Genomic DNA, 26654 nt, shown 5'->3' with positions numbered 1-26654 from the left:
TCAAGAAGCGCTCAGTTCCTTTGGCCGGCGTCGAGAATAGTCCGCTGCCAACAGCAAGTGATGCCGAAGCCGTGGACAGTACCGAAGTGGACTTGGGTCTAACCGGATCGCCGACGAGTGAATGTATTCCGGACAGCAGCCGCATTCGGCGCGACACCGAAATATTGCAGCGTACGGAGTTGTTGCAGAGAGAAATGGAAGTCCAAGAAAAGCTACAAGTTCTTTCGTCAACACCAGCCACCAAGCGAAAGATGGATTTTTTCACTCGCGCTGACGATGTTGCGGCCGCGCTATCGGCCATCTTGACGGGCTTCGTTGTCGTCAGTTTGGACTCAATAAACGTGTTGATGTCGTTTGTGATGTGTAAGGTGTGCGGCGGTAGCGTCACGGTAGGGAAAGGTGAACGTGAATATGGCCTCGCCATAAAGATTATTATCGAGTGCGCGTGCTGCGGTGATGTTGTGTCAGCGTGGAGCTCGCCCCATGTGTACGGAAAAGAGAAGTGCAACCCGTTCGTTGTGAACGTCCTTGCTGCGCACGCAATGCAAGCCACCGGGAATCGACAAACGGCACTCAATGACGTTTTTGCGACCATGAACATTTCGCGCAGTGGCCTCTACAACAAAACTTGGCAAAGATACGTGAAGAAGAAGAGCTGCCGCGGGCGCCAGCTCTTGCTGCCGAGAAGTAAACGTCTCTGTGCGTGCAATCGGTCTGGGATCTATATGATGAGTTGCAGGTTGTGAATCCCGGAAACATTGCTGTGTCATACGACTGTTCCTGGGTGACGCGCGGCCACTCGTCCCATATCGGCGTCGGCACGGTCATCGAGCTGTTTACAGGACTGGTTCTCGATCACGTGGTCCTGAGTAATTTTTGTGCTGGTTGCGAGCGTGCCCCAAGCGAGGATGACCCGGCATACAAGGCTTGGAAGGAGACCCATGCATGCCAGAAAAACACCACCAAGAAGGCTGGTGAAATGGAAGTTGAGGCTGCTCTCACCCTCTTCCAGAGATCACTGCAACGGCACAACCTGAAATACACCACCCTGCTCTCAGATGGTGACAGCCGCTCTTTTCTTGCGCTGCAGGATGCCCGGGTGTATGGGTACATTTCAGTTGAGAAAGAAGACTGTATCAACCATGTACAGAAACGGATGGGCACGAGCTTGTGAAACCTCGTCACAAAACATAAGGGCCCTGGTTTGGAGAGCCTTGGTGGTAAAGGCAAACTGACCGCGGACCTAGTGGCAAAGTTGACAAGCTACTATGGCTGTGCCCTGAAGACTCACAAGGGTGATGTGCAAGGAATGAAGAGGGCAGTGATGGCCACTTATCGCCACATAACATCAAATGACTTGGTGTCGGACCACAGCTATTGCCCACCAGGACCGAGCTCATGGTGCCGGCAAAATGCAGCAAGAGCTAAGGGTGAGACAGCCCCTAAGCACCGCTACAATCTGCCTCAGCACGTATGTGAGGCCTTGTTGCCCATTTATGAGCGCCTGTCTGATGAAAGGCTTCTTGAGCGGTGCCAACGGGGCAGCACTCAAAACACCAATGAATGTCCACTTCCTGATATGGTCACTGGCATGAAAAGAACAGCATGCCTCACTGTTCACGGTGCAAGCTGCTGTGGCTGAGGCTGTTATGAGATTTAATGCTGGTTGTCAAAACTCCTCTGCAGTAATGTTGAAAGAGCTGCACCTCAACCCTGGGACACCAAGCATGAATTGCATGGCAGAGAAATACCACCGCCGAGCAGTGGCATCTGCAAACAAGTGCAAGACCACTGCGGACATGTAGCACGCTTTCAAAAAATGCCATTTAGGTAGCCATAGTCAGTCTGACTACATCCCTGGTGCCTTCTACTCACTTACATTGCAAAATATTGCAATATTTTTCTGCATTTTTGATTAAAAGAGAGCCAATCTCTTTTTCTCGTTTTCTCAAAACACCGATTCTTGACTCCTTGCTTATTTGCAGAAGCGATATCTCTGCCTTCAATGGAGGTAGCACCATAATTTTTGTTGTGGTATGTAGCTAAAAGTGCGAAGCACACAATGTTAGGAGTAGATTTTGCAATTTACGTTTAAAAAATTTTTTAAATTTGCTCTAGGTCAGACAGTAGAGCACCCACATTTGAATAATGGACTTTGAAATGCTATAACATCGCTAATATTTGTTTTATCAAAAAAGGGCTCCTAGCATTGTATACATTATGCTTTCTAGTACCTAGCAAAGTGTCAATATGAATTTTTTTTAGTGTGGTTACTTTTTCATTGTTTCTGCAAATTGTGAACAATTAATTTCATCTATCTTTTGAACTAAGTGGCCAATTGGAAAAATAGTTACATATTTGAAATCAGCGCAAGAAACTGAATCAGACTGCCTAGTTGTGTCAAATTTGGTCGAAAATTAAGAAAAATAGCTTTAAGAGCCATGTCCCCCCTTAATGTTATCACATTAACACAGGGGGTGATCGCTAAATTTGTCTTGACTGTACTTCCTCTTGCTGCTGCCTGCAGTGCTGACTTGGCATTGTCGCATTCTCGGCTTTCTAGCCCATATTGAAGTGTTTGCTCCGCGAATTCATATTTAAGAAGGCAGATAAGAAAAGTCTGGTATAAGAAAGCCATGCATGCCTCTGCTTCATGCTGATATAAAGCCATGGGAGCAGGCGGAGATTACACTGAAAAATTACACTGAGATTACACTTACCTGAAATTTTGGGTGCGGGGGTTATTCATTATGGGCAGGCTCCTAACTCAGTACATTTTTTAAAGTTTAGTTGAGACAGAGAATGTGTAGGGCACCACTTAGTGATGTCAGTGGCTGTTAGGAGGTGTTACAGGTAGTAAGTTGCAGGATCCTTACTAAAATGGTAGGTAGATTTGAATCTTCAGTGCTAATTTTATAAACAATTTGGCAGGCACTTATTCTCATTTTCTCGATGTAGAATTTGGCATTAACTGGTGCCTGTTTTTAAAACCACAGTTTCTTTAGGCATTGCAGCTCTTTAAACGCAGTGGCGTTAAAGGTCCCGTAACACAGAAAATTTGGTGTTGTCAGCATCGGCGGAGCTGGCATTGTGAGTGAAAAATTAGGGGCATGGCTCTGATAATTGAACCATGATGATCGGCAGGTGACACAGCCATGTATTGATTTCCCGGCATGTTGTGTAATGTTACTAGACCACATGACATGGCAGGAGCTGTCAACTTGGGATTCTACCTTCAGGTGGGTGGGTGAGATGGAAATCGAATCTTTCAGGACCTTTAGTCGATCAGTAAGACACACTACGCTTCGGCCTGGGCCTTGCAGGCATGTCCGCATGACTTGGTTAAGGCGGGGATTTACAGATATCTATGTTGGGTGGTCGTTAACATAACTGGGTTGCTTACGGCTGTATGCTAATGAATATGTTCGAGGTTATTAATAGAGGCACAAATTGAAGATTAGAAATTAAGTAAGTAGCAGAGTGAATATTCGCAATTCAGCATCTGCAAGAGGAGCTGGAGGCAGGAGCCATCAACCCTTTCGCTGTCATTGATGTGCCGGTCCTTCTGGCATTGTTGCTGGCGTACCCGTCGTACGTTCTTCACTGTGCATTCAGAGATTCACTCTGGAGCACAAAGCGGGCATGTTTGTACTCGTCACGTCGTCTTGTTGAACCGTTTTAGAAGCTCCTAGTATCGCCCGCGCTGCGGGAATACTTTTCTTCTCAATGGGGGAGGGGAGGGGGGTTGCTCCCTACATGCTTCGCTTTTGCTCGCTCACCACGGCCTCGCTCACCACTATCAGCAGCAAGTGAGGTTGTTGTATTCGCTTTCCATCTCTGTCTTTTTTTTTTCAGAACTTGCCACTTGTATTCATTTTGTGGGGGTCCATTGAAAGTGCTCCCTCCACACACGCAATTGTTTTTGGATGGCTGACCGCGCAGGACCTTCGACTGCGGACTGGAGCAATGGCTCACTGATTTCGGATACCAGTCGAGCTCATTCTGCGAACACTAGATGTGCATTTTTAATTAACTATTTTATTTGAATCATGTTCATAATCTGAAAGAAATCACTATACTCATTCCCTGATGATTCTCGAAACCAAGCCGACACTAGGGGTGCATCATGGCCAGAGACACTCGACAGTGAAAGGGTTAACAACATCGCATCATGCTCTTAAAGAAGCTTAGGTGCACTCCCGATTGTTTTCGTTGTCGAATTGCTTATGCTTATCTTCGGTGGCAAGTAAGTGATATAACTGTTCTTTTTCATGGAGGGCAGTCAAGCTTGATGATGGCAGTGTCAACTTGTCAGAGTATGTTCACAGGCAAATAAATATATATGTTGAAAATGTTCCCAAAGCAGTGCACCACTGGCACAAGTGGAGTCACTTGTATTTAAACGAATGCACATGCGATGCATGAAAGTTTGTGCATCCCTTACAAATTTTTATCTCTATCAAGTGTTGCATCGATAAATGCAGTGTGCAAAATGCTTTCCTTGGCTACACTGTTTGCTTATTCGTTCTATAATTTAATGCATGGTGCGGCATTTAATGGTTCCTTTTCTGTAATAATGACATGCTGTTTGCCCGATTCAATCGGAAATAATGTAAAATCCGCATCGTCTGCTGCTTGAGAGAGTCAAACGAGCAGCCATAATTACGGGGTATTCAGGGCAACACACACAAGAAAGAGGACACCACGGGTGTTTTTTACTCCAACTGTTTAATCGGGTGAAAGCAGGTCACATAAATAGCCTTCTCGGCTAATGTGCACGCGTACAAGGTATCAAAGGGAAGGCTTTGCGTGACAGAAATGTTTGCTCTTCATACAGGAAAACAGCTGTGTCACTGATCAAACCTGCTTTTTTTTTTGTTTTGTTTTGTTTTGTTTTAATAGAAGGCTTCTAGAGTTTCGTGAGCCGTCTGATGTCTGCCTCTACCCAGAATTCTCACGTCGTGGTACACAATTGATGCAAGCCCTACAGTGCAAAAACAAGTCGCTCACCCTCATTGTTTTCAGTGTCTTTTGTATATTCCCTAAGTCAGTCATTCACGCAACGTCCTGTCTGTCCAATGTAGGACTTTCCACAAGGCAATGGAATTTCACTGGTGGCGCACTTAGCGAACTGCTGACAACGTTTCTTCTGAGAGCCGACCTTTTTGCTTTTGCACGTTATGCGGCGGATTAGCTGGGCAGGCGTGCCGGGGACAGAAAACTCCACTGGTACATTGAACCGGTTTGCCACTTTTTTCAGGCCGTGAGAAACTTTGTGGACGTATGGAGCCACAACAGGCCTTTCTTTTGCCGCCTGTTGATTACGGCTTTCACTAGCCTTCATCTTCTTCAGAAGTATTTCTGCCACTGGCACTAAGACTGACTCGTGGAAGCTGGCTTCAACGAGCCTGTCCAGTTGGCCATTAAAGCTGGCTTGCATCTCATGTATGCACGATTTCCGGAGTGACGACTCCAAGCAGTGGGTTGCGATGCCCCCTTTTTACTACCTTTGAGTGGGCAGAATCATACTGCAAGAGACCCTTTTGCGCACGAGGGGAAAAAACCGAGCATATGTGCCCATCCAACGCAAGTCAAGAAACTGAAGCATGCCATTATCCGGTAGTTTAAAAGCGAAATTTAGCCCTTTTTCCAAGTTGTCTAAAATCATCTAAAACACTGTCGACAGACAGCGGTGTGCGTCTGTGTTGCGCTGAACACCCTGTAAAACTAGCTCAGTATTTAACTCTCTCAAACGAGCAGCGTATGCCACGATTATTCTTGTGGTGCATGTGCCATAAAAGAATTCACTGCTGCTTTCACTTTAGAGTGGTTGCCTACCCGGAGGAAACGAGATGGAGTAGAACCAGTGCTGCATATTCTGCTTGATTTGGTTCCAAGCAAGCATTCCTGCCTAACTTGTTACTGGAGAAAAGGGACCATAATTTACTTCACTATCTGTTGAATTCATACACTGAGAAGCAGCCTGTGTAGCTGAGAGAAGCAGTTTACATGTTTCGGTTACTGATGCAACACATGACATTGATAAAAGTTTGGAAGGCTGTACGTACGGGTGCCTGAGCAGTGGGGGAACTTCTCTGCAATGTCTTCAGTGACTCAATTAGTGACTGGTGGATCATTGCATCACAATAGCCATTCGAGAGGGCAGAAACAAAAGTTTTCTTGCCTTCAAATGATTTTAAACACTAGGAATGTATTATGAGCAACGCGGTATGGCTTAGAAACAAACGCCTTGGACTCTAAGCTTTTGACAAAGACTGTATATGTTGAGGTTCTGAGTACAACAGCTGCACCTTACGAGGGTGCGGGCTTCTAAAATGATGCAACCGACAGCTTCTTCTGCTATTTTGCTTATTAAGGACACCCTGTGGGGTCACGATGACTTGCTGATTTAAGCATCTATTTCGCATTCAGGAAGTATAATGGGTTTAACTCTTTCGAGACGATGCAAAAACAAGTGATTCAGAGTCTCGGAAAAAAATTGTTGCTGAATGAAAAATTTGCGCGATCCTGCTATAACATGTTGTTACGGAGTGTAGTTGAGAAGTCTTGAGACGACAAGCATGTTTTGGGCAGTGTTCCAAGTGACAACGATGCTGAAGTTAGAGCTGGTGTGTTCGTCTGTGCACTGGTCTTATGGAGGTGTTCACGACTGCGGAGTGGGACTCTAGCCCGATTGCTGCTTGGGAGTGCTCCATAACAATATACTGAAATGCAGCCATTTTGACGCTCTTTCGAGCACATGCGAAATTTTTTTTTTGAAGTATTATACATCACGTGAAGAGAAAGTCACTTTCCATAAATATAAAAAAAAAATGTAAGAATAAATTAGGGCATACAAAACATGCTACATTGCCTCTTGTCCTAGTTGTGAAAATTTGGCTTGCTTATCTGTAAGTTTGTATTTTTTTTGCTGTTGTTCGCGGCCATTGGCCACCACCCAGTTCCCATGGTAGTTGATGAGCATCTGACATACCAATTCCCCTAAAGACACCGACAAAGTATAGTGAAGCCAAATTACCAAGGAACAAATATGCGATGTGGTGAAGTCCATGTTGAAGGCGGGCTGTTCTTATAACAACATTGCTAAACTTCTGAGGCATTGATTTTTGGCTCAGTCTTTTTTTGCTCATTGCACAGCATTTTTTGTGGAGGGGGATGGAAGGTCAGCTGGTTTGCCATCAGAATCGAAAATCTGTTCAAGGAGCTAGTCTCTGAAAGCTAGGTGGTTGAACTTGGCTCAATGTAGCCGAAAGAACTTGATGTATGAGCTGGAAAAAAGTTGATGTTCTGGAGGAGCCACCACACATGCTGGAGCTTTCCTTGCTGCTGAAACTCCAGCGAATAGAGGACACACAGGGGGCATGTGTAAATACTCGAGAGCGGGTTGGACATACGCTTACTTTCGATTACTAGTTGAAGTTCGAGGCTGACCGTCTCATGCAAATTGCCTGTACATAGACGCCCCGGACAGCACAAACAGCGTGATGTAGGATTGGTTCTGCTTTAACTGTTGCTTAGCTATGGGACCGTTTTGCATAAATGTGGTATTATGTTAGTGAACCTGTAATTGGGTGTGAGGACATACCGTGGCACCACCTGTCTGCATCCCCGCTTGACGCACTAAGTGGGATAATGCCTGTTGAACTGCTGCTGTGCGATCGTTTCCTGCGCAGTTTAGTTGCACGCTAATGCTGCATTCACATATTTATTTATTTACACTTCGGTTTGGGCCTATTTCAGCTTAATTTGAGATAGGACTAAGGCTGTCAACCCTGTGATAAGCCTTTGTTTGTGTGTTTATCTGAAGCCTCCAAGCTTGCGCAGCAATAGTGTCAGTGTTCTGTGTTGGCAGTTTGTGTGACGTTAATAATGATATAAGACCATGTGTCATGGCCAAATTGACAGGAGCTGGCAACTTGGGCAAACTTTTGAGTCAGGAATTCAACACACTGGGAACCTTGGATCCGGGTCAGGCACACAATGCTGCATTCACATATTTATTTATTTACACTTCGGTTTGGGCCTATTTCAGCTTAATTTGAGGTATATTAGGCCCATTTGTTCAGCAAGACAGTGCTTCATTGAGTCTGCTAGCTGCCGAAGCGTGGGCCTGGCCGATAAGTTTACTTGGCTGAGGACGTGGACCGGCCAGTGTTGTTGTTGCCATTAAGGAAGGAACTGAAGCTTTCGCACAACCAGTCAGCAGCAATCTGGCAGTGAATCTCAATGATAAGAATACTTTGCTAAAGGAAGCAGACCTGCCAGGCGCTTGACAGATGGTGAGCACTTTCAAATAGCACCAGCGGAAGCGGTGCCGTTCACCTGCTCCCTTGAGCGTATAGGCAAGCGTCATGTTTGTAAACAAAGGTGGCGCTGCGATCGGCAGCGAAAGGGGTGTAGGCAAAAACGCAGCGTGCCTAGACTGCGCCAAGCGACACCACCTTCGAAACCAGTTCGCGCGTGCGAATTTTCTAAAGCGTAAGCTTTGCTTGTGCGTAGAAATAGTTTGGTCTATGTCTGGAGAGTAGTTCAGCACTTTACTAGCCGATTACTGATGGAATTACTTGCAGAAGAGCGCTGCTTTGGGCATCAACAGTGCGCGGGTACGGTGGGCGACTGTAGCAACGTTGGACTGTAGTGACTGATTAAATTAAATGAAAACGAGCAATCGCAATGTATAAAAAAACCAATATATAGTCAACACTGCCCAACTTCCGAGCCTATTGTTTCGCATGGAAGGACGATAATATGTATGATTAGAAGTGCGTTTTTCATGTGACGACTATTTTGATGGGTACCTTTTCTGCTGCTCCAAGCACCTTCACTCTAAAGAACAATATTACCGGCAACTATACCGAACTAGAAATCGTATTTTTAGCTCACTGTACCAGCAACTTAAGTCATACAATTTCACTGAATAAAAACTCTTCTAGTTCTTTGTAACATTCACCTAGTGGGTGCGCTGCCAACTTGTTTTATCCTGCTCGATAAAAAAACGTTCGACGCCTGTTTAATCGCACAGACGCAGTCAGGGGCATTCACAGGTTAATATATAAATAAAAAGCTCGTAATAATGCTGTTCCTTTTTTTTTTTTTTGCTATGAGCGCAAATGCAATGTTCTCCACAATGTCCACGATCACTTGCAGTGCAATTTGCGCGATCTGCTGAGCATTTTTAATATATTGGGAAAATTTTTATTCAAATGCGCGTCATATTATTCTGCTTATTTTTCATCCCCCATAGCCAATTCTACTTAGGGACAATAAACGTAATGTACCGTGTATATCACAATTAAATATCTTGCTCAATCAGAGCTGGTTGTATGGTTAATTCGTTCATTATAATCTTAATGACCTTCAAAAATAAAATTTAATACTCTGAGAAATAGCGCTGCTTGACTTTGTCTGGATCCTAAAGATATTCACTCGATTTATAGGACCGTTGATGAAGAGTGCGTCACTCATTGAAATTCGGGAAAGTGAAAACAGAGAAAAACTACTTCACTATTCTTTTGGCCTGTTTCGGCAATGATCGCGCTGAAGTGACCGCTAATTGCAGTTTCCTTTGCAGCAGCTTTTGTGTCCTTTTCTGTTTGAAAATGTGCACGGGTAGTACCGCAGATGAATGGAACTCGCAGCGCGGTTTCCTAGCTGCGTTTGATTAAAATCATGCGCACACGGAATATCAAGCCTAAACTTCTTATGGCCTGGTAGTATATACACCAAAACGTGAACGAGCTGCAGGCGTTTGTTATTGCGCTATTCGTCGTGTGGCTGAAAAACAATCACGGCAATTAAGAGTTTCAAACGAACTGGTCAAGTTTCAGAGCAGAAGTGCAATGCACGTTAGCTGCCAAGGCAATCCGTCGTCGAAGGGTCTACAATTGTTGCGCTCAATGCCTCTGTCATTCGCTCTCATCTTCATCCGACCGCGAGAAACAAGTGAAAACAGGTACCACTTTCTTTTTTGTGCCTTGTGGCGCGACCAACCGCACCACGCATTGCAGGAATATCGGGAATAATGCTCGAAAACGCAGCAAGCGCCGCGCATCCAATGCAGACGGCCTATGCTTTTGCCTACACCACGAAAGTCACTGCTGTCGCCAGCGCCGCCGCATCTCCACTGATGTCACGGACTGACGCTTGTCTATAGAACAGACAAGTTAGAGTGTGTGGAAGATGTGGTTTAATTTTTATAGCAAGTGCGAAGAAGTGCTTCCCATACAGCGAATTGCTGCGCGCTGGATACCAGTCATTGACAATCTTGGTTCGGGTGCACATATTTGTTTTGTCCGCTCAGAGTAGCTTTGCTGACGCAAACTGCAGCATATCACAGTATTCAATGCTCTATTTCCCATTTATTCAAATACTTTGTCATTTGAAATTACATCAGCACTGCAGACGCTGCCATACCACTGCTCGTGGCTGCAGAATCGATCTTTAGTTCACTTCAGTGAAACTTCCGTGTGAACGCCTCCATTCAGTTGAATGAGACCTGTCTTTCGCACGATCCTTCCTTGTTCTGGGAGCGTTCTGCCCCGGAAGGCAGTATCTTTTCCATCTTGCCAGCAATAGGTCTTCGTTACGTTCACAATTGATTAACACAAATTAAAGCGTGCATCGTTACTTCTGCCGCTACTCACCGAACTGTTTAGCGCGAACTCCATGGATGAAACCTTGCTCGCTGTAATGTCTTCTTCACACATGACAGTGACCACTTGCTTCTTTGCCCATTCAAATCTTGAATAAGGAAGATTCCGTGAGCTTATGTTTTTTGTAACAATGGGAGCTTGCGCCGGGTTTCGTCGTGCATGTCCGGATACAGAACACTAACGGACCGTGGCAACAGCTTAAATAAACTTCAGCAACCTCAGCTGTGATGCAAGATAAAAAATTGCAATGCTAGCCTTCGTTATCAAGCATAACTACAGAAAAAATGTGACTATTAGCATTTAAAACGAACAAATTCGATCGAGCTTCTGCTCCAGCACCAGTAAGAGGGGTCAGGTGATCCCACTTGCTCCCCTAGGTCGTTGCTAGCGCTGTTCGTTCTAGTGGTGGCGCTCGCACTCAATACTTATTGAAATGTTAACTTTTTCAGTGTTTGTTAACTTTTTCAGTGTTGGTAGCTTTTCATGAGTGAAAAATGTTTTCCTTGTTTATATGACTTAAAGGTGACTTACTCTGTAGCTAATAAAAACAGAGCTCTCATAAATCTTGCTTTGAAGGTTTTCTTCCTTTTTCTTTTTTTTGCGTCATTTACTGTAGTTTTACTTTAAGGTGCACTCCAGCATAGATTTGCACCTGCAGTTTTTGAATGCTTGGAAGCTATTGACACTCTGGCATGGGTGGTGTCTGAAACTGTAACATGCGCGGTATGTGAGCAGGATCGTCCTTGGTCATTTTTAACAAAACTGTGGATGATATACGTGGCTTGAGGGCTGCTGACATGCTCTTGTTCTGTGTGTGTGTTGAACACAGTGACTCTGTGATCTTCTTGAGTACAAAGTCTCGTCATCCAACTGGCACCAGGCTGAGCGGAAACACGCCGGATGGGACAAGCTCAGTGGAGAGCATGTCACAGCTTCACTTTGGACATCATGGCTATGTAGGAGAGGTAAGGTTTCTTCTTTATGCTCACAGTTATGAAGCTGCTCAGCATGGCTGAAGTATTTACGCAGGGTAGTTATCAGCTGTGCACATGAAACCGCATATAGGGAAAATCTGAAATGGATTTATTTAATGCTGTACACCCTTAGAGAGGGAGTGGTCTCAGAATAAAATTGAATACTGGGTTGTGGCAATGTTACCAGCTGGCTTCCTCCTTTCAGTGATAGCTAATGTGTATTTTGCTAGACATGTAGCCAAGAAAACTATTGTGATCTGTGGGGGTGGGGGTTTTTTACTTGGCGTTAGCATCAGGCTCTGCAGATTAATTTTCTTTACACACACACACACACACACACACACACGCACGCACGCACGCACGCACGCACGCACGCACGCACGCACACACACACACACACACACACACACACACACACACACACACACACACACACACACACACACACACACACACATGTATATATATATATACATACACATATTCTAGCACCCACACTCAGTGACTGTCGTAAAAGAAGATGAGCCTAAGGCGAAAGGCTCCTAGTGAAAAAGAAGGCTTAGTGTGGTAGACTCACTTGCTAGTTGAGGGCTTGACCGGAACGCTTGACTGGAACGCTACGTACAGCCATATAGGAGAACTCACCTTTACATTTGGTAGATGCTGATCTTTGTTCTCTGCTCTCACGTTGGAGTGTAGCCGTACCCATGCTTCGTTATACCCTGCCAGACTGCTGCTCCCATCTCTTCGACTACCATTTTATGGGCTCCGACAGTGTGACCCCAGCTTTTTCATTGGCGCTGATGACCAGGGTGTTAGCTTTCCTCGTACGAACATGTCAGCTTCTACAATAAGTGGGACTATAGCACCAAGCTCGGTAACATTCTATTTTACCTGAATGACGTAACCAATCTGCGGTTCCACAATCACGAACCCGATTTGCCAACGTGGTCGGCCTTCAATGCAAGCTTTTTTGAGGCATTCGAGCGCTCTGCGGTGTGCAAACTAGGTGCCGAACAACACCTCCGCGCCTGCGCTTTGCTTCCAGGTGAAACATTTACCAGTTATATAGAGGGCGTTGTGGACCTCTGCAAATGCATCAGTTTTTCTGTGCCCAAAGCTTACAAGATTAACAACATCCTGAAGAGTATATATTTCAATTGTTGCTAGCCAGAAATCTGCAAACCATCGTCGAAGTTGTCCAACTGTGTGATAGTTTTCGACGTCCTCAAGAGGCAACGAGCTGCTACTTAATGTTCTGGCGTGCACGATGGATTTTTCCCACTGCTGACAATGTGCAGTCTCGCTTTTGAATAGCCTTCCATCTTTCCCGAGGTCAAGGCATTCATACGGGAAGAAGTGCCTCATCAGCTATTGCTCCTCCGTTTCTGCTGATACCACACCATCGCTCAGACCCACATTTCGATGCGCCATCCAGTAACAAGCTGCAAACGTTTTGCTGCCAAGCCCTCTGCTTTCGCCTGTTCTTCTTGTGCTATCTCTCTGCTCTCACAATTTGATTCTGGGCTGCTGCTTCCTCATATTTCATCATGCCATCATTGACTACCCCCATGCCAGGATCGAATGGTCTCTGCTTTCACCTGCCACCTTGTCTGACAACCCCATCCACGCCGACAATATACTGACGTCCCAGCCTGCTCTGCAGCCCTTGTTCCTGTTTCCTGCGCCTGTTTTTCCGATTCAACTGTTGGTTGGCTTGTGGGGTTTAACGTACCAAGCAACTCAGGCTATGAGAGACGCCGTAGTGGAGGACTCCGGAAATTTTGACCACCTGGGGCACTTTAACGTGCACTGCTGATTCAACTGTTACTTTCACTCTGGCTGATGCCTCTACACGTCGCCATTGCTTACTCCTTCCCTTTGCCTTTTTCACCTGCTGCGGTGGCTACAGCGCAATGTACGTCTACAACCCATTTCCCTGCCCGTCAGTGTTTCTTTGTGGTGAATGTCTTGGTCATTTAGAGTCACTTGATTATGCTATGGCGTATGACGTCTCTAATTATCTGGCACCCCTTCAGCTCGATGCCATCGATTTGCCTGCTTCTGCACACAGCGAATGCTCTACTTTGGCATTTTCTCTTTCTATTTATGCCAGCCTTTCACCCGATCAACGCGACCAACCCATCGACTTGCTTGAGCGTTTGTTCCCTTGTTGACTTTGCCCTGACATCTCTGGGCTGCACTTCCATTGTAACCCACTGCATTGACACTGCAAGCACCCATATCATGTATCAGCTACTGAACGCTATCACTCAGCAAGTTACCGACATGCCTCAGCGTGGTGTCATCCAGCCTTCTCGCAGCCCTTGGACCTCCCCCATTATTCTCGTGAGGAAGAAGGATGGGACTATCCGATTCTGTTTTTATTACCGTTGACTCAACACAATTATGCGCAAAGATGTGTATCCCCTTTCAAGTACAGTAAAAGCTCGTTAATTCAAATTCCACGGGGCCGCCAGGCCAGTTCGAATTAACCAAAATTCGAACTAATGAAAGTGAGCAAAAATGAAGGCGTTTGATGCCCGGAGGGCACGAAAAACATTTATTTAGCAAAAAAGTCTGTTATCATCTTCTGCTTCTTCTCTCTGAGGGCTACCGTACTCACTCGGTCTTGTAGCATGCGAATGCGAAGCAGGGAGTCTTCTTTGGCTTCTCCAGACAACACCCGGAAGACAAGATTATGTCTGTCTTTAAAGCGGTGAAACCATCCTTCGGAGGCGACAAAATCTTCCACATTCAAGCGCAGGGCGAAATCGGCCGCCTTCGCCATGATAATTGGGCCGCTCAGTGGAATGTCAGCGCTTCTCATTTCTTTCACCCACGTGATCACAGCGGTCTCAATTTCCGGATACTTGGCTAACCGAAGCCTTTTTCTGTTGCTGGCGAAATCTTCGGCTTCATAGGCATCCTCGATGGCCTTCCTATTTCGGACGTACGTCGACAACGTGCTTGGTGGAATCCCGTGCTTTTTCGCGATTTCCACTTTGCTGGCCTTCCGTTCATCCACCTCGCGTAAAATAGCCACTTTCTCCTTCACCGTCTTGGCACAGTATTTCCCACGCGAACACATCTCGCGGACACAAGCTCACAACAAGCGGCGTGCAAAACGAGGGCTCACGAAATGCAACACGAAACCACGACCTACAGTAGGTCGTGCACGAAACGTCGTTCCTCGAAGGAGTCGCGGCAGGAAAGACTGTTTAGTACTTGTTCCAGCACCATCGTTCTGCCGTGAAAGCTTCCAACGATGGTTTTTAACAGCGCCGCTTGGCGACGCGCAGTTCGAATTATGGGTGGCGGCGCCAATTTTTGAGTGAATTAACAAGCTGTTACGCGCATAGACTTCTATGCACTGCGGACCGGACCACGATGACTATTTCGAATTATCCAAAATTTCGAATTAACGAGTTGTGAATTAACGAGCTTTCACTGTATTGATGATGCTCTCGACTGCCTGCAAGGTGCTGAATTCTTTTCACCTTTGGAGCTGCGCTCGGGCTACTAGCAGGTGCCCATGGCTTCTGCCGACCGACCAACCGGCCGACCGAAAACCGCTTTTGTGACCCCTAATGGCCTGTATGAATTTAACGTCATGCTGTTCGGGTTGTGCAATGTGCAGGCCACCTTCGAGCGCATGATGAACACAATTCTGAAAGGACTCAAATGGCACATATGTTTATGTTACTTGGACAATGTCGTCGTGTTTTCAAAAGATTTTGCATCCCACCTGGTCCAAATCGAGCATGCCCTTCAGCGCTTGACTGACGCCAGCCTGCAACTTTGGGGCTCGGTACCTTCCTATCATTGGACATTGTACATTGGTCTTTAAGGACGGTGTTCTCCCCGCTCCTGCGAAAGTCCATGCAGCTGCTGAGTTTTCACGCCCGACATCACTCAATGAGGTGCATAGTTTTATTGGGCTGTGCTTTTGTTTTCATCGTTTTGTCCGCAATTTTGCTTCAGTAATCTCACTGCTGACTGAGCTCCTCACCGTTGACACCATACTTTCGTCTTGGACTTCTGACTCTGATGAGGCTTTCTCTATGCTTCGGCGACATCTCATGTCATCTCCGATTTTCCACCGTTTTGACTCTGGGGTGCCTACCGAAGTTCACACTGATGCCAGCAGCATGGGCCTCGACACTGTTCTTGCACCAATGGAAACCTGGCTTCAATAAATATGTGGTTGTGTATGCCAGCCGCATTTTAACGAAGGCTGAAAAGAACTATTCTGTAATGGAAAAGTGCTTGGTGATTTTTGGGTCATTGAGAAGTTCCGACCTGACCTATATGACCGTCCCTTCTTGGTTGTCACGGATCACCATGCACTCTACTGGGTGTGCTCCCTTAAAGACTCATTTGGCCATCTTGCTTGCTGGGCACTGCACTTGCAAGAGTATGACATTCAAGTTACCTACCGGTCTGGCTGTAAGCATTCTGATGCCGACACCTTTTTTTCATCACCTCTCCCGTGTAACTCACTCAACATCTCTCATCATTGGTGACCCATCTTTCCTGGACATTGCCGACATGCCAAATGAACATCGGCAGGACCCTTGGATTACTTCCTTTCTCACGCTTTTATCCACACTGTCTCTGTGCCCGCCTCTCAGACTCTGCTGTCAAACCCGCCATTTCGCCATTCATGATGGCGTGCTTTACCGCCCCAACTGCCCCCCCCCCCCTTCCCCCCAAAGGGAAGAAATGGCTCCTTGTCGTTCCTCGGCACCGCCATTCGGACATATGTGCCTCATATCACGCCAACCCTCAGTGTGTGTGCCCTGAAGCGTTGAAGACTTGCACTAGTTTTTAACTTCACTGTTGCTGGTGGGTATGTACCGCTTTGTCCATTGTTATGTCTGCTCCTGCCAGAAATGCCAGCGTCACAAAAACTCTTCTCGCCAATGCAGCCCTTGCCCAGTCTGAATGGCCATTTGACCGTGTGGGAATTGATCTCTACGGTCCACTGCCCATCACTCAAGCTTGTAACTGTTGAGTCATCGTCACCATGGCAGTCTACCACCTTACCCATTACGCAGAAACATCTTCTTTGCCCTCTGCGTTGGCACACGACGTTGCATCTTTCATCCTTCACCATCTCGTTGTGTGCCATGGTTCACCTAAAGAATTGCTGAGTGACCGCGGCCGTGTTTTTCTCTTCGAGATCGTCGAAGCCCTCTTTCGGCAATGCCGCATTGTTCACCATTCTACCTCAGCCTGTCACCAGCAAAGAAGTGACATGACTGAACGTTTTAACTGCACCTTGAGTGATATGCTGGCCATGCATGTCACGTCTGATCACTCAAACTGGGATCGACTTCTCCCGTTCATCACGTACGCCTACAACACTGCCACACAAAGCGCAACTGGATTCTCCCTTTTCTTCCTTCTTTACGGTCGTGAACCCACCTCTGCTATGGAACCGACCTCTCCCCTATTGCCCTAACGTCTCCGTATCGACCACAATATCTCAAGCAGCCGCATAAGCTGAAGAATGTCGCCAGCTTGCCCGATCTTTCACAATGCAGGACCAGTGTCACCAGAAGTGCCTGCCCAGGATAGGGGTCGTTGCGGCCATGAAGCGGTGCATGCCGACCGCCTCAAGCTCTACTACGGCTCGCTAGTTGTGTATACTCCAAGAGTCAGCAGGATGCCTCCTCCCTCTCCCTGGAGGTAACGTAGCGTAGCACCCACACTCGGTGGCTATTGTAAAAGAAGGTAAGCCTGACGCAAGCGGCATCTGGTGAAAAAGGAGATGACACGGTGTGGAAGACTCACTTGCTAGTTGAACGGTTGACCTAAATGCTTGGCTGGAACTGGATCGCTACACACAGCTAAAGCAGGAAAACTTACACACACATATCCAGACATGCACTCACACAAATAAATTGGTAGATTTGGGAGGCAGATTGGCTGAATGGAGATGTAATTAGTGTTGTTTTATAGTAAGTTATGCTGCGGGAATACCTGCGAATTATAAATAATATATTTAGACAGTCTTGCTACTCAAAAATGTTTAGCTCCAGTTTACATCCCTGTTATTTTGGGAAGCCTCCAGTAATAAAGTTCCATCCGCTTGCTAGGTTCTAACACAGTGCATTGTCTCATGATGCATGCCTTAAAGGAAGATGAGCATGTTCAAGACCAAGAAGGGGTTCTTTCTTAGTTTAGTCATCGCACATGTCATCAAACGCTTGTGCCTTGTACTAAATCTGAGTTGACATGTGGCCGCAAATCACTAGAAATGGCACTGGTTTCATTTTGGATTGGGCAGTGTCTTGTGCACTGTTTAGTCAGATATAAACACACTTGTTATGCAAGTTAGATTGATGCTACTGCAAGCATTAGGCATTTGTTGTGGATGAGCTCCTCCGACTTTGCTATGAATTGCACTTTTTTGCAGGTTGGTGGTACGCGTCCTTTAAGCGAGTGTGGGGTTCACACTGTGGATGTGCCCTACGCACAGCCATCATCCGCAGCCAGTCTCGATGGCGAGGTGACTTTGCAGGTGCCTTCCCTGAGCCAGTGCAGCTCCTATAGCCACAGAGGTAAGCGCAGCTCTGGCATGCTAGTAGTCAAGTGGGGAAAGCTGTTGTTGCATATATATGTAATACATAGCTTGGGGTTACAGGGCCAAGACGAGTAAAGGTAATTTGGGTGGAATTTTGTGGATTGTCTCATCTTATTGAGTTCATATGCTTTTAATGGTCTTGTATTTTATGAGGAAGATTCTAACAGAGTCCTGCATGTCTCTTTTGTGTGAGATTTGTGTGAGCTAGAAAAATGTAATGCCATCCGCAAATGCATAGGGCCTCGAATATCACTTTTGCCATGAGCCGTTAGCAGGAACAGAAAAGGGTCCTTAAACCTCAAGGGTCGTCTGTTAAATCAGGTTTTTAGTGTATTGTGTGACACCACAGATTTTGAGCACCCAAGCTTAGCCTTGCGTGGTATCGCTGTGTGTGGGGAAAAGGGGATCATGGGGAGGCTAGGGTTAACCTTGTGTAAAGCAGCTACCCTAAGTTGCCCCACATTTCATTATAGTTGTGGCGTACAGCTGATGTGGGCGGGATTTGCTCGCAAGTACCTGTCCTGTCTTCTAGTTGGACTCCACAGTGACTGGCTGGCACAACTGCCGAAAAACAAATTCTTTTGTGGCTTCCCTTTCTTCTATACGTGGTCCCCCTTCCAACAAAAGAGGGTGAACTGATTTAGCTGGTAAGTTTTTCCAGAAAACAAAAAAAGGAATCTTCCCAATATACAAAATACCAGGTGGCATATAGTGAACAACCAGAAACTCCATTTAGGAAGATCTCCTCATTCATAGTGTCAAAATGCCTCATGGATAACCTAGCCCCAAAATATAAGATAAAAAACTAAGCAAATGGTGACCTCTTACTCAAAATGCGAACCAAATGTCAGTTCTTCAACCTGAAAAACAGTCACTTGGGGAAATCTCCATTACTCCTGGAGATCCTTGAATGCTGTATAAGAGGCATAACATTTGAAATTGGCTTCTTATCTCTAACTGAGAACACAATGGGAGAAGGACTTGCTGGTCAAAATATTATAGGTGTAAGTGAGATCAAAGCCTAAAAGGATGTCAAAGAAATCCCAACAAAACATCTAGTTCTGACTTTCAGCTGTAGCAGCACACTCCCAGAATCAGTTGAGGTGGGAAATACATCAAAATAAATGTCGAACCACTCATGTCTAATTTAAGGAGATGTTTCAAATGCCAAAACTACGACTGCAAATCAGAAAGCTGCCACAGCTGTGAAACCTCTGTCAGGTATGCCGCAAATGATCACCAATCTGACAACTGTATTGCAGCGTTGAGCTTCATGAACTGGGGTAGGAATCACTTCGCCTAATCTGTAGCCTAACCAACATGGACAGATGAAAAGCAGATTATCATAATGAAAACAAAAGACTAGCGTTCAAAAAGAGTCAATCCTGTCAAAGAGCTCATTCCAATTCATGGCAAAACTGAATCTTGCTCAATGGGGTGCAATGGTGTGGGGGCATCACACCGACCGTTGGCACCTGCCCAGGCCACATAAAGTGAGCATCGAATTCCATGCTCGTGGTGAAAGCGGCTTGTTCTACCACACCACCTCCAAAACAGGCTATGTCCCCAGGGCCGGAGGGTCTTGAGACTTTTGTCCATGAAGCGAGCTCTAAAAACACTGAACACTGTGTGGCACGTTCCTCCAGCACCTCCAAAGAGGTGATGGACATGACAAATTAAAAACAGCTTTGTACTGTCATAGTCACAAAGATGGCAGAGCTCCTTGAAATGGCCCAGAATAGACAAGGCCCGAGTCACATGCCCTAGGTGAAAAAAAACCTTCATCTTCCAATTTTCAAATCATTAAGATTGTGTTCTTTGTATAGTGGAACTGTTGGGCACTTCTAGATAATATTGTTACGGGGAAAGTTCCACAGTCTGATAGCTGTCCACACAACTAACGTTAATTACTGCACAGATCACACCAGCGTCATCTTCTGGGAGTCTGTCGCACTTCATCATCCTCAGCACGACCAGCGAATACCACTAACACTACCTCCTCCCCCCCCCCCCTCTCGGGAAAAGCACAGTCTCGGTACGTTCTACGTTAGCGATGTAGAACGTGCATGGTAGGGCTTCAGACGGGACACATGCATTATTTCGGAGGTTGGCGCTGTGGACGAGGACTTTGGATACACAGATTCAAAATTGTATGTGATGTCAGTCGCAGGGCGCAAAACACTGTAAGGGCCTGTGTAACGGGGCAGAAGTTTTTCGCTCAACGGCGCGGGAGCCACAGCAAGACGAGAGATCCAGGAGTGTAGTGAACATCACAGTGATGACTGTTGTACCGGAGCTTTTGGGAGTCGGGATGCAGAGAGCCTAGCACGAGCTATCTGGCGGGTATCATGAGCGCGGGCGACGCCATCACTGGCGTAAGTACTGGGGGCGTCTGTCGCGGGTAGTGAGGTGTCGAAGGGCATTAAAGGATGTTGGCCAAATAACAGATAAAATGGAGAGTATCCAGCAGTAGAATGGACAGATGAGTTGTAGGCGAATGTCACAAAGGGTAGATGAACGTCCCAATCCCGGTGGTTGTCAGACACATAAATGTGAGGGTACAGTTTAGACGTTCCGTGAGGCCGTTGGTCTGCGGGTGATATGATAGGCTGTGGTGAATTTGTGGTGGACGGAGCACGAATGAAGAATTTCGTTCACCATTTGCGACAGGAAGCAGCGACCACGGTCAGTTAGTAGTTCACGAGGAGCACCATGATGAAGAATCGCGTTTTCTAAAAGGAAGGCAGCGATGTCTGTGGCGCAGCTGGTCGGGATGGCTCGGGTAATAGCGTGCCGCGTAGCATAATCGGTGGCAACGGTGATCCATTTGTTCCCTGAGGCGGAAACTGGGAAGGGGTCAAGAAGGTCAACGCCTACACGGGAAAACGGGTCAGTCGGTATGAGGATCAACTGCAAATGACCTGAAGGCAAAATTGTGGGCTTCTTCCGACGCTGACATAGTTCACATGCGGCAATATACTGATGGACAAAGCGGTAGAGCTCCGGCCAGTAGAAACGCCGACGCAGGCTGTCGTATGTGAGACACCCATGTGGCCAGCCATGGGAGCATCATGGAACTGTTCAAGGATGGTGGAACGCAGGTGTTGGGGAACGACAGGCAAAAGGTCTGCCCCATCTGGTCGCATATTACGTCAGTATAGGGCGTTCTCGTGGAGTACAAATAAGGCAAGAGATGGATAAGGGTGGTCGGAGGTAAGACGGAGGATAAGGGAATGTATCGAAGGATCTAAGTGCTGTTCATCGGCAATGTTAGAAAAGGCCGAGACGGACAAGACACATGCCATCGTCAGAGTCTCTTGGACTAGAGGAGTCGACGGGATGACGGGACAAGCAGTCTGCATGTTGGTGAAGCCGGCCGGACTTGTAGACGACGGAAAAGGTATATTCTTGCAATCATGGCGCCCAACGCCCCAAACGGCTAGCAGGATCTTTGAGGGAGGAAAGCCAGCGCCCAACGCCCCAAACGGCTAGTAGGATCTTTGAGGGAGGAAAGCCAACACAAGGCATGATGGTCTGTTATAACAGTAAAAGGGTGCCCAAACAAATTAGGGCGGAATTTAGTAATAGCCCAAACAAGCGCCAGGCACTCTCGCTCTGTGATAGAATAATTTTCTTCGGGCGTTGATAGGAGGCGGCTGGCATACGCAATCACTCTTGTACAGCCGTATTGTCGCTGAGCGAGTATAGCTCCTACGCCATGGCCACTTGCGTCAATGCGGAGTTCAGTATTGGTGGATGGGTTGAAATGGGCCAAGACGGGTGGAGTAGTGAGAGCAGCAATAAGATCCGAGAAAGCTGCAACTTGGTCAGGCCCCCAAGAGAATGAAACGTCTTTCTTGAAAAGGTGGGTGAGAGGACGAGCAAGGGCTGCGAAGTTTGGGATGAATCGTCGGAAATAAGAACATAGTCCAATAAAGTTTCAAACATCGCTGGATGATCGCAGAGTGGGAAAATCTCTGACTGTACAGATTTTGTCAGGGTCATGCTAAATGCCAAAAGCATTAACCAAGTGACCAAGGACTTTGATATCTCGGTGACTGAAGCTGAACTTTTTTTGAGAGTAGTTGAAGTCCAGTGTGGTGAAAAAGCGTCATGATTGTAGAAAGGCGAAGGAGATGGCTGTCAAGTGTAGAGGAGAAAACAGTTACATCGTCAAAATAACACAAACAAGTGGCCCACTTGAAGCCTCTGTGCAAAGAGTTCATCATGCATTCGAAGGTGGAGCATTGTAAAGGCCAAAAGGCATGACTTTAAGTTGATAGAGGCCGTCAGGGGGGATGAACGCCATTTTTTCACGGTCTCTCTCGTTGACAGAAATCTGCCAGTAGCCGGAACGAAGGTCGATGAACGAAAAGTAGCTGGCTCCGTGCAAACTATCATGCGCGTCGTTGATATGTGGCAGAGGATAGACATCGTTTTTGGTTATCTTATTTAAATCATCATCATCATCATCATCAGCCTGATTATACCCACTGCAGGGCGAAGGCCTCTCCCATATTTCTCCACTTAACCCAGTTCTGTGCTAGCTGCATCCACTTGACCCCTGCGAACTTCTTAATCTCATCTGCCCACCTAACTTTCTGTCGCCCCCTGCTACGCTTTCCTTCCCTTGGAATCCAGTTTGTTACCCTCAGCGACCATCGGTTATCCTCTCTTCGCACTACATGTCCTGCCCATGTCCATTTCTTCTTCTTAATTTCTACTAGAACGTCGGTAACTTGAGTTATTCTCTGACCCACTCTGCACGCTTTCTATCTCTTAATGTTACCCCTGCCATTTTTCGTTCCATAGCCCTCTGGGTTGTCCTCAACATAAGTAGAACCCTCTTGGTTAGCCTACACGTTTCAGCTCCATAGGCGAGTACAGGTAAGATGCAACTGTTGTATACTTTCCTCTTGAGCGATAGCAGTAAGCTGCTAGTCATAATCTGCGAGTGCTTGCCAAATGTGCTCCATCCCAACTTATTCTTCTTGTTATTTCCTTTTCATGGTCCGGATCTGCGGTTACTACCTCTCCTAAGTAGACATATTCGCCTACTACTTCCAGTATTTCGCTACCTAATGTAAACTGCTGTTCCTTCCCAAGGCTGTTGAACATTACCTTAGTCTTCTGCATATTGATTTTCAAGCCTACCTTTCTATTTTTCCTGTCTAGGTCATCAATCATTATTTGTAGTTCATCCCCCGAGTTGCTTAGCAAGGCAATGTCATCAACAAATCGCAGATTACTGACGTATTCTCCATCTACCCTTATCCCTAACTGCTCTCATTCCAAGTCTCTGAATACTTCCTCTAAACAAGCTGTGAATAGTACTGGGGAGATTGTGTCTCCTTGCCTAACACCTTTCTTTATGGGAATTTTGTTACTTTCTTTATGCAGAACTATGGTTGCTGTGCAGCCACTATATTGATACAAACTATAGTCGACGACGAAGCGGAGACAATCACTGGCTAGTTGACGTAGACGATGAAGTGGTTGCTAGTTGGCGTAGACGACGAAGTTGGTTGCCTGGAACCGCGCTCAGACCGCTCTCGGACTTCGGCAGTCTTCTAGGCTCAGGGCGTTGCCTGGACGGTTAGTGCAATACCTGTTACAGTCTGGTGGAGTGCGCTGGGTACTTTTTCCCACGATTACACGCTTCACGACGGATCTAACTCTGGTCCACCAGCGACTCAGTCGCCGCCTCCGCGGACAGTCGCTTGAGGTTGGGCCCCTTTCCACCCCTACGAGCATCACGCAGCCGCAACTCTCGAGCCACCTCGACATGGCCGCTGATCCCAGGCTCTCAGCTCCGATCCTTTGCCACCCACCACGAACACCACCCTCTTTTCACGGCGACGTCTTCGAAGACGCTGAGGATTGGCTGGCTACCTTCAAGCGAGTGGCTCGGTACAATGGCTGGAGTGACGAGCGTAAGCTCAATAATGTTTACTTCGCCCTAGAAAAGTGTGCGTGCGTGGTTCGAAAACCACGAGGGCACCCTTACCACCTGGCAAGCATTTTGCCATGAACTTCTGACCACCTTCCCCAACGCCGATCGCCGCGAGAAAGCTGAAGCTGCACTTCAGTCCAGAAACCAGCGGCCAAATGAAAGTGTACGCATGTTCTGTGAAGACATGACCCGTCTTTTCCAGCGCGCAGACCCCAATATGAAAGAGGAGACGAAGCTTCGCCACCTCATGCGTGGAGTTAAGCAGGAGCTGTTTGCGGGCCTCGTTCGCAGTCCACCATGTACCCTTGCTGAATTCCTCGCGGATGCAACGACCATGGAAACGACGCTCCAACAACGGGCCCGGCAGTACAACCGAGATGTCAGCAGCCTGGCCCCAGATGTTTTTTCGTCGTGCCATGGAGGCGGTGCGAACGCCTTACGTGACCTCATTCGGTCGGTTGTTCGAGAGGAACTCCAACGTTTCCGTCTGTCTCAGAGTGCGCCAGTGACATCACTGACCGAAGTCGTCAGAGATGAAGTACGCCAGGCTGCTCGTGAATTCCCGGTCACCAACGTACTGCAGCGCGGCGATGAAATGCCCACGCACACATCCGTTGTTCCTCAGGCAGCTGCCTACGATCCTGTCGCTACCATGCCTCCACGGGTCGACGACAAACGAACGTACGCGTTCATTGCATGTCAAGCAGCTGCCTGTGGTCCTATTGACCCGACTCCGGTGGTTAGTCACATCAGTCCGTATGACGCATCGGCTCAAGCTGTTGTGCCTGTTACACGCCCTCACAAGTCGGATGTGTGGCGTACGCGGGACCGCAGGCCAATCTGCTACCACTGCGGGAAGGCCGGCCACCTTTACCGTGCATGCCCGTATTGCCGAGTGGGACTTCGCGGCTTCGGACCCGTAGAGCCCTGTCCACGGAACAGCGAACGGCCGCTCGAAATAGAAGCTCATCTGTCGGCCAGTCAGAGGCCTGGGAGATACAGGCGCTATGACTCAGGATCGTCATCTCCGCTGCGGTACCGTTCCCCAAGCCCTCGCAGAGACCCCAGCAATACTGAGCGGCGTTCTTTCTGTCCACACCGGGAAAACTGATTCCAGCGGTCTCCGGAGGCAGGGTCGCTGCTGTCGGAAAAATTGAAGATCCTCCGCTGCCGATACACCGATACGCTGATTTCTCACAGGGACAGGGTAACGACAGCATCCGACGCGCTGCTTCTGATTTGTGCGTGACACTTGACGGAACTGACACGATCGCGTTACTTGACACCGGTGCAGACTATTCAGTGATGAGCCATGCCCTCGCCCAGGAATTGAGCAAAGTTGTGACGCCATGGTTGGGCCCTAGCATTCGCACGGCTGGAGGTCACCTCATTAGCCCGGCCGGAAGGTGCACTGCCCGAATTGGCATCCGCGGTTTCGTCTACGTCGGGGAATTGCGTGAATGTTCTACGTCTTGCGTGAATGTTCGAGAGATTTGATTCTAGGGCTCGACTTTCTGCAGGCAAACGATGCTGTCATCGACCTACACGAGGCACGAGTCACATTCTCGACCAAACGGGCAGTGGCACGCTTAGACACCCGCGATCCCTGTAGCCATGCTCTGCGTATTGTGGAGGATGATGTCACGGTGCCACCACGGTGCAGTGTCGTAATGCGCGTGCAGAATGACCTATTTCATGACTTTGAGGGCATGGCGGAGGGTCATATCCCGCTGCTGCTTGAGAGGGGTCTCCTTGTTGCCCGAGGCCTCGTCCACCTACGGGATGGCTGCACTACCGTTCTGCTGACCAACTTTTCGAACGAATTTCAGCACCTCGTCAAAGGCACGGTGATCTCCTTCCTCCAAGACGTCGCGGAGTGTCCACATTTGTGCACCGTGGAAGAAGCCCTTCAAGACGACACTGGACCTCGTCACGTTCTGCCACCTGTCGAAATAAACATCGAGTTATCGCCGGCTCAGAAGGATCTTCTTTCGGCTGTCTTGGCAGATTTTGCAGACTGCTTTGCAACGTCTTCCAAAGTGGGCCGAACTCCGGTCGCCAAACACCGTATAATAACAGACGAGACCACGCGCCCCGTATGCCAACGCCGATACCGTGTTTCTCCAACGGAACGAGCAGCGATTCAGAGACAGGTCACCGAAATGCTTTCCGACAATGTCATTCAGCCGTCTACAAGCCCGTGGGCTTCGCCGGTTGTTCTCGTCAGAAAGGACAATACTCTGCGGTTCTGTGTCGATTACAGAAAACTTAATCTCATCACTAAAAAGGACGTTTACCCACTTCCCCGCATAGACGACGCACTCGATCGACTGCGAGATGCCCGATACTTCTCGTCGCTAGACCTAAAAAGTGGGTACTGGCAAATAGAAGTGGATGAGAGAGACCGGGAGAAGACGGCTTTCGTGACACCCGATGGCTTGTATGAGTTTAAGGTGCTACTG

At 47.5% G+C, this 26654-nt stretch overlaps 1 protein-coding gene across 2 annotated transcripts in view; it reads left to right on the top strand.

Moving 5' to 3' along the window:
- LOC146202245 (uncharacterized) overlaps nt 1-26654 on the top strand; it is a 63794-nt gene that overhangs the window by 14973 nt on the left and 22167 nt on the right. Inside the window, exons 5-6 of one of the 2 annotated variants that reach the window (XM_084588044.1) lie at nt 11554-11638; nt 18072-18216. In XM_084588044.1, the coding sequence (XP_084444170.1) occupies nt 11554-11638; nt 18072-18216 (230 nt within the window). Of the gene's footprint in view, nt 1-11502; nt 11639-18071; nt 18217-26654 lie in introns of both variants that reach the window. The other variant, XM_084588043.1, reaches the window with a different exon arrangement.

Source organism: Amblyomma maculatum, chromosome 1, assembly GCF_055883805.1.
Source record: "Amblyomma maculatum isolate TAMU_Amacu chromosome 1, ASM5588380v1, whole genome shotgun sequence".
Classification (NCBI taxonomy): Eukaryota; Metazoa; Arthropoda; class Arachnida; order Ixodida; family Ixodidae; genus Amblyomma; species Amblyomma maculatum.
Note: the sequence above shows the minus strand (reverse complement) of the source record. Positions and strands in the feature narration are given on the sequence as shown.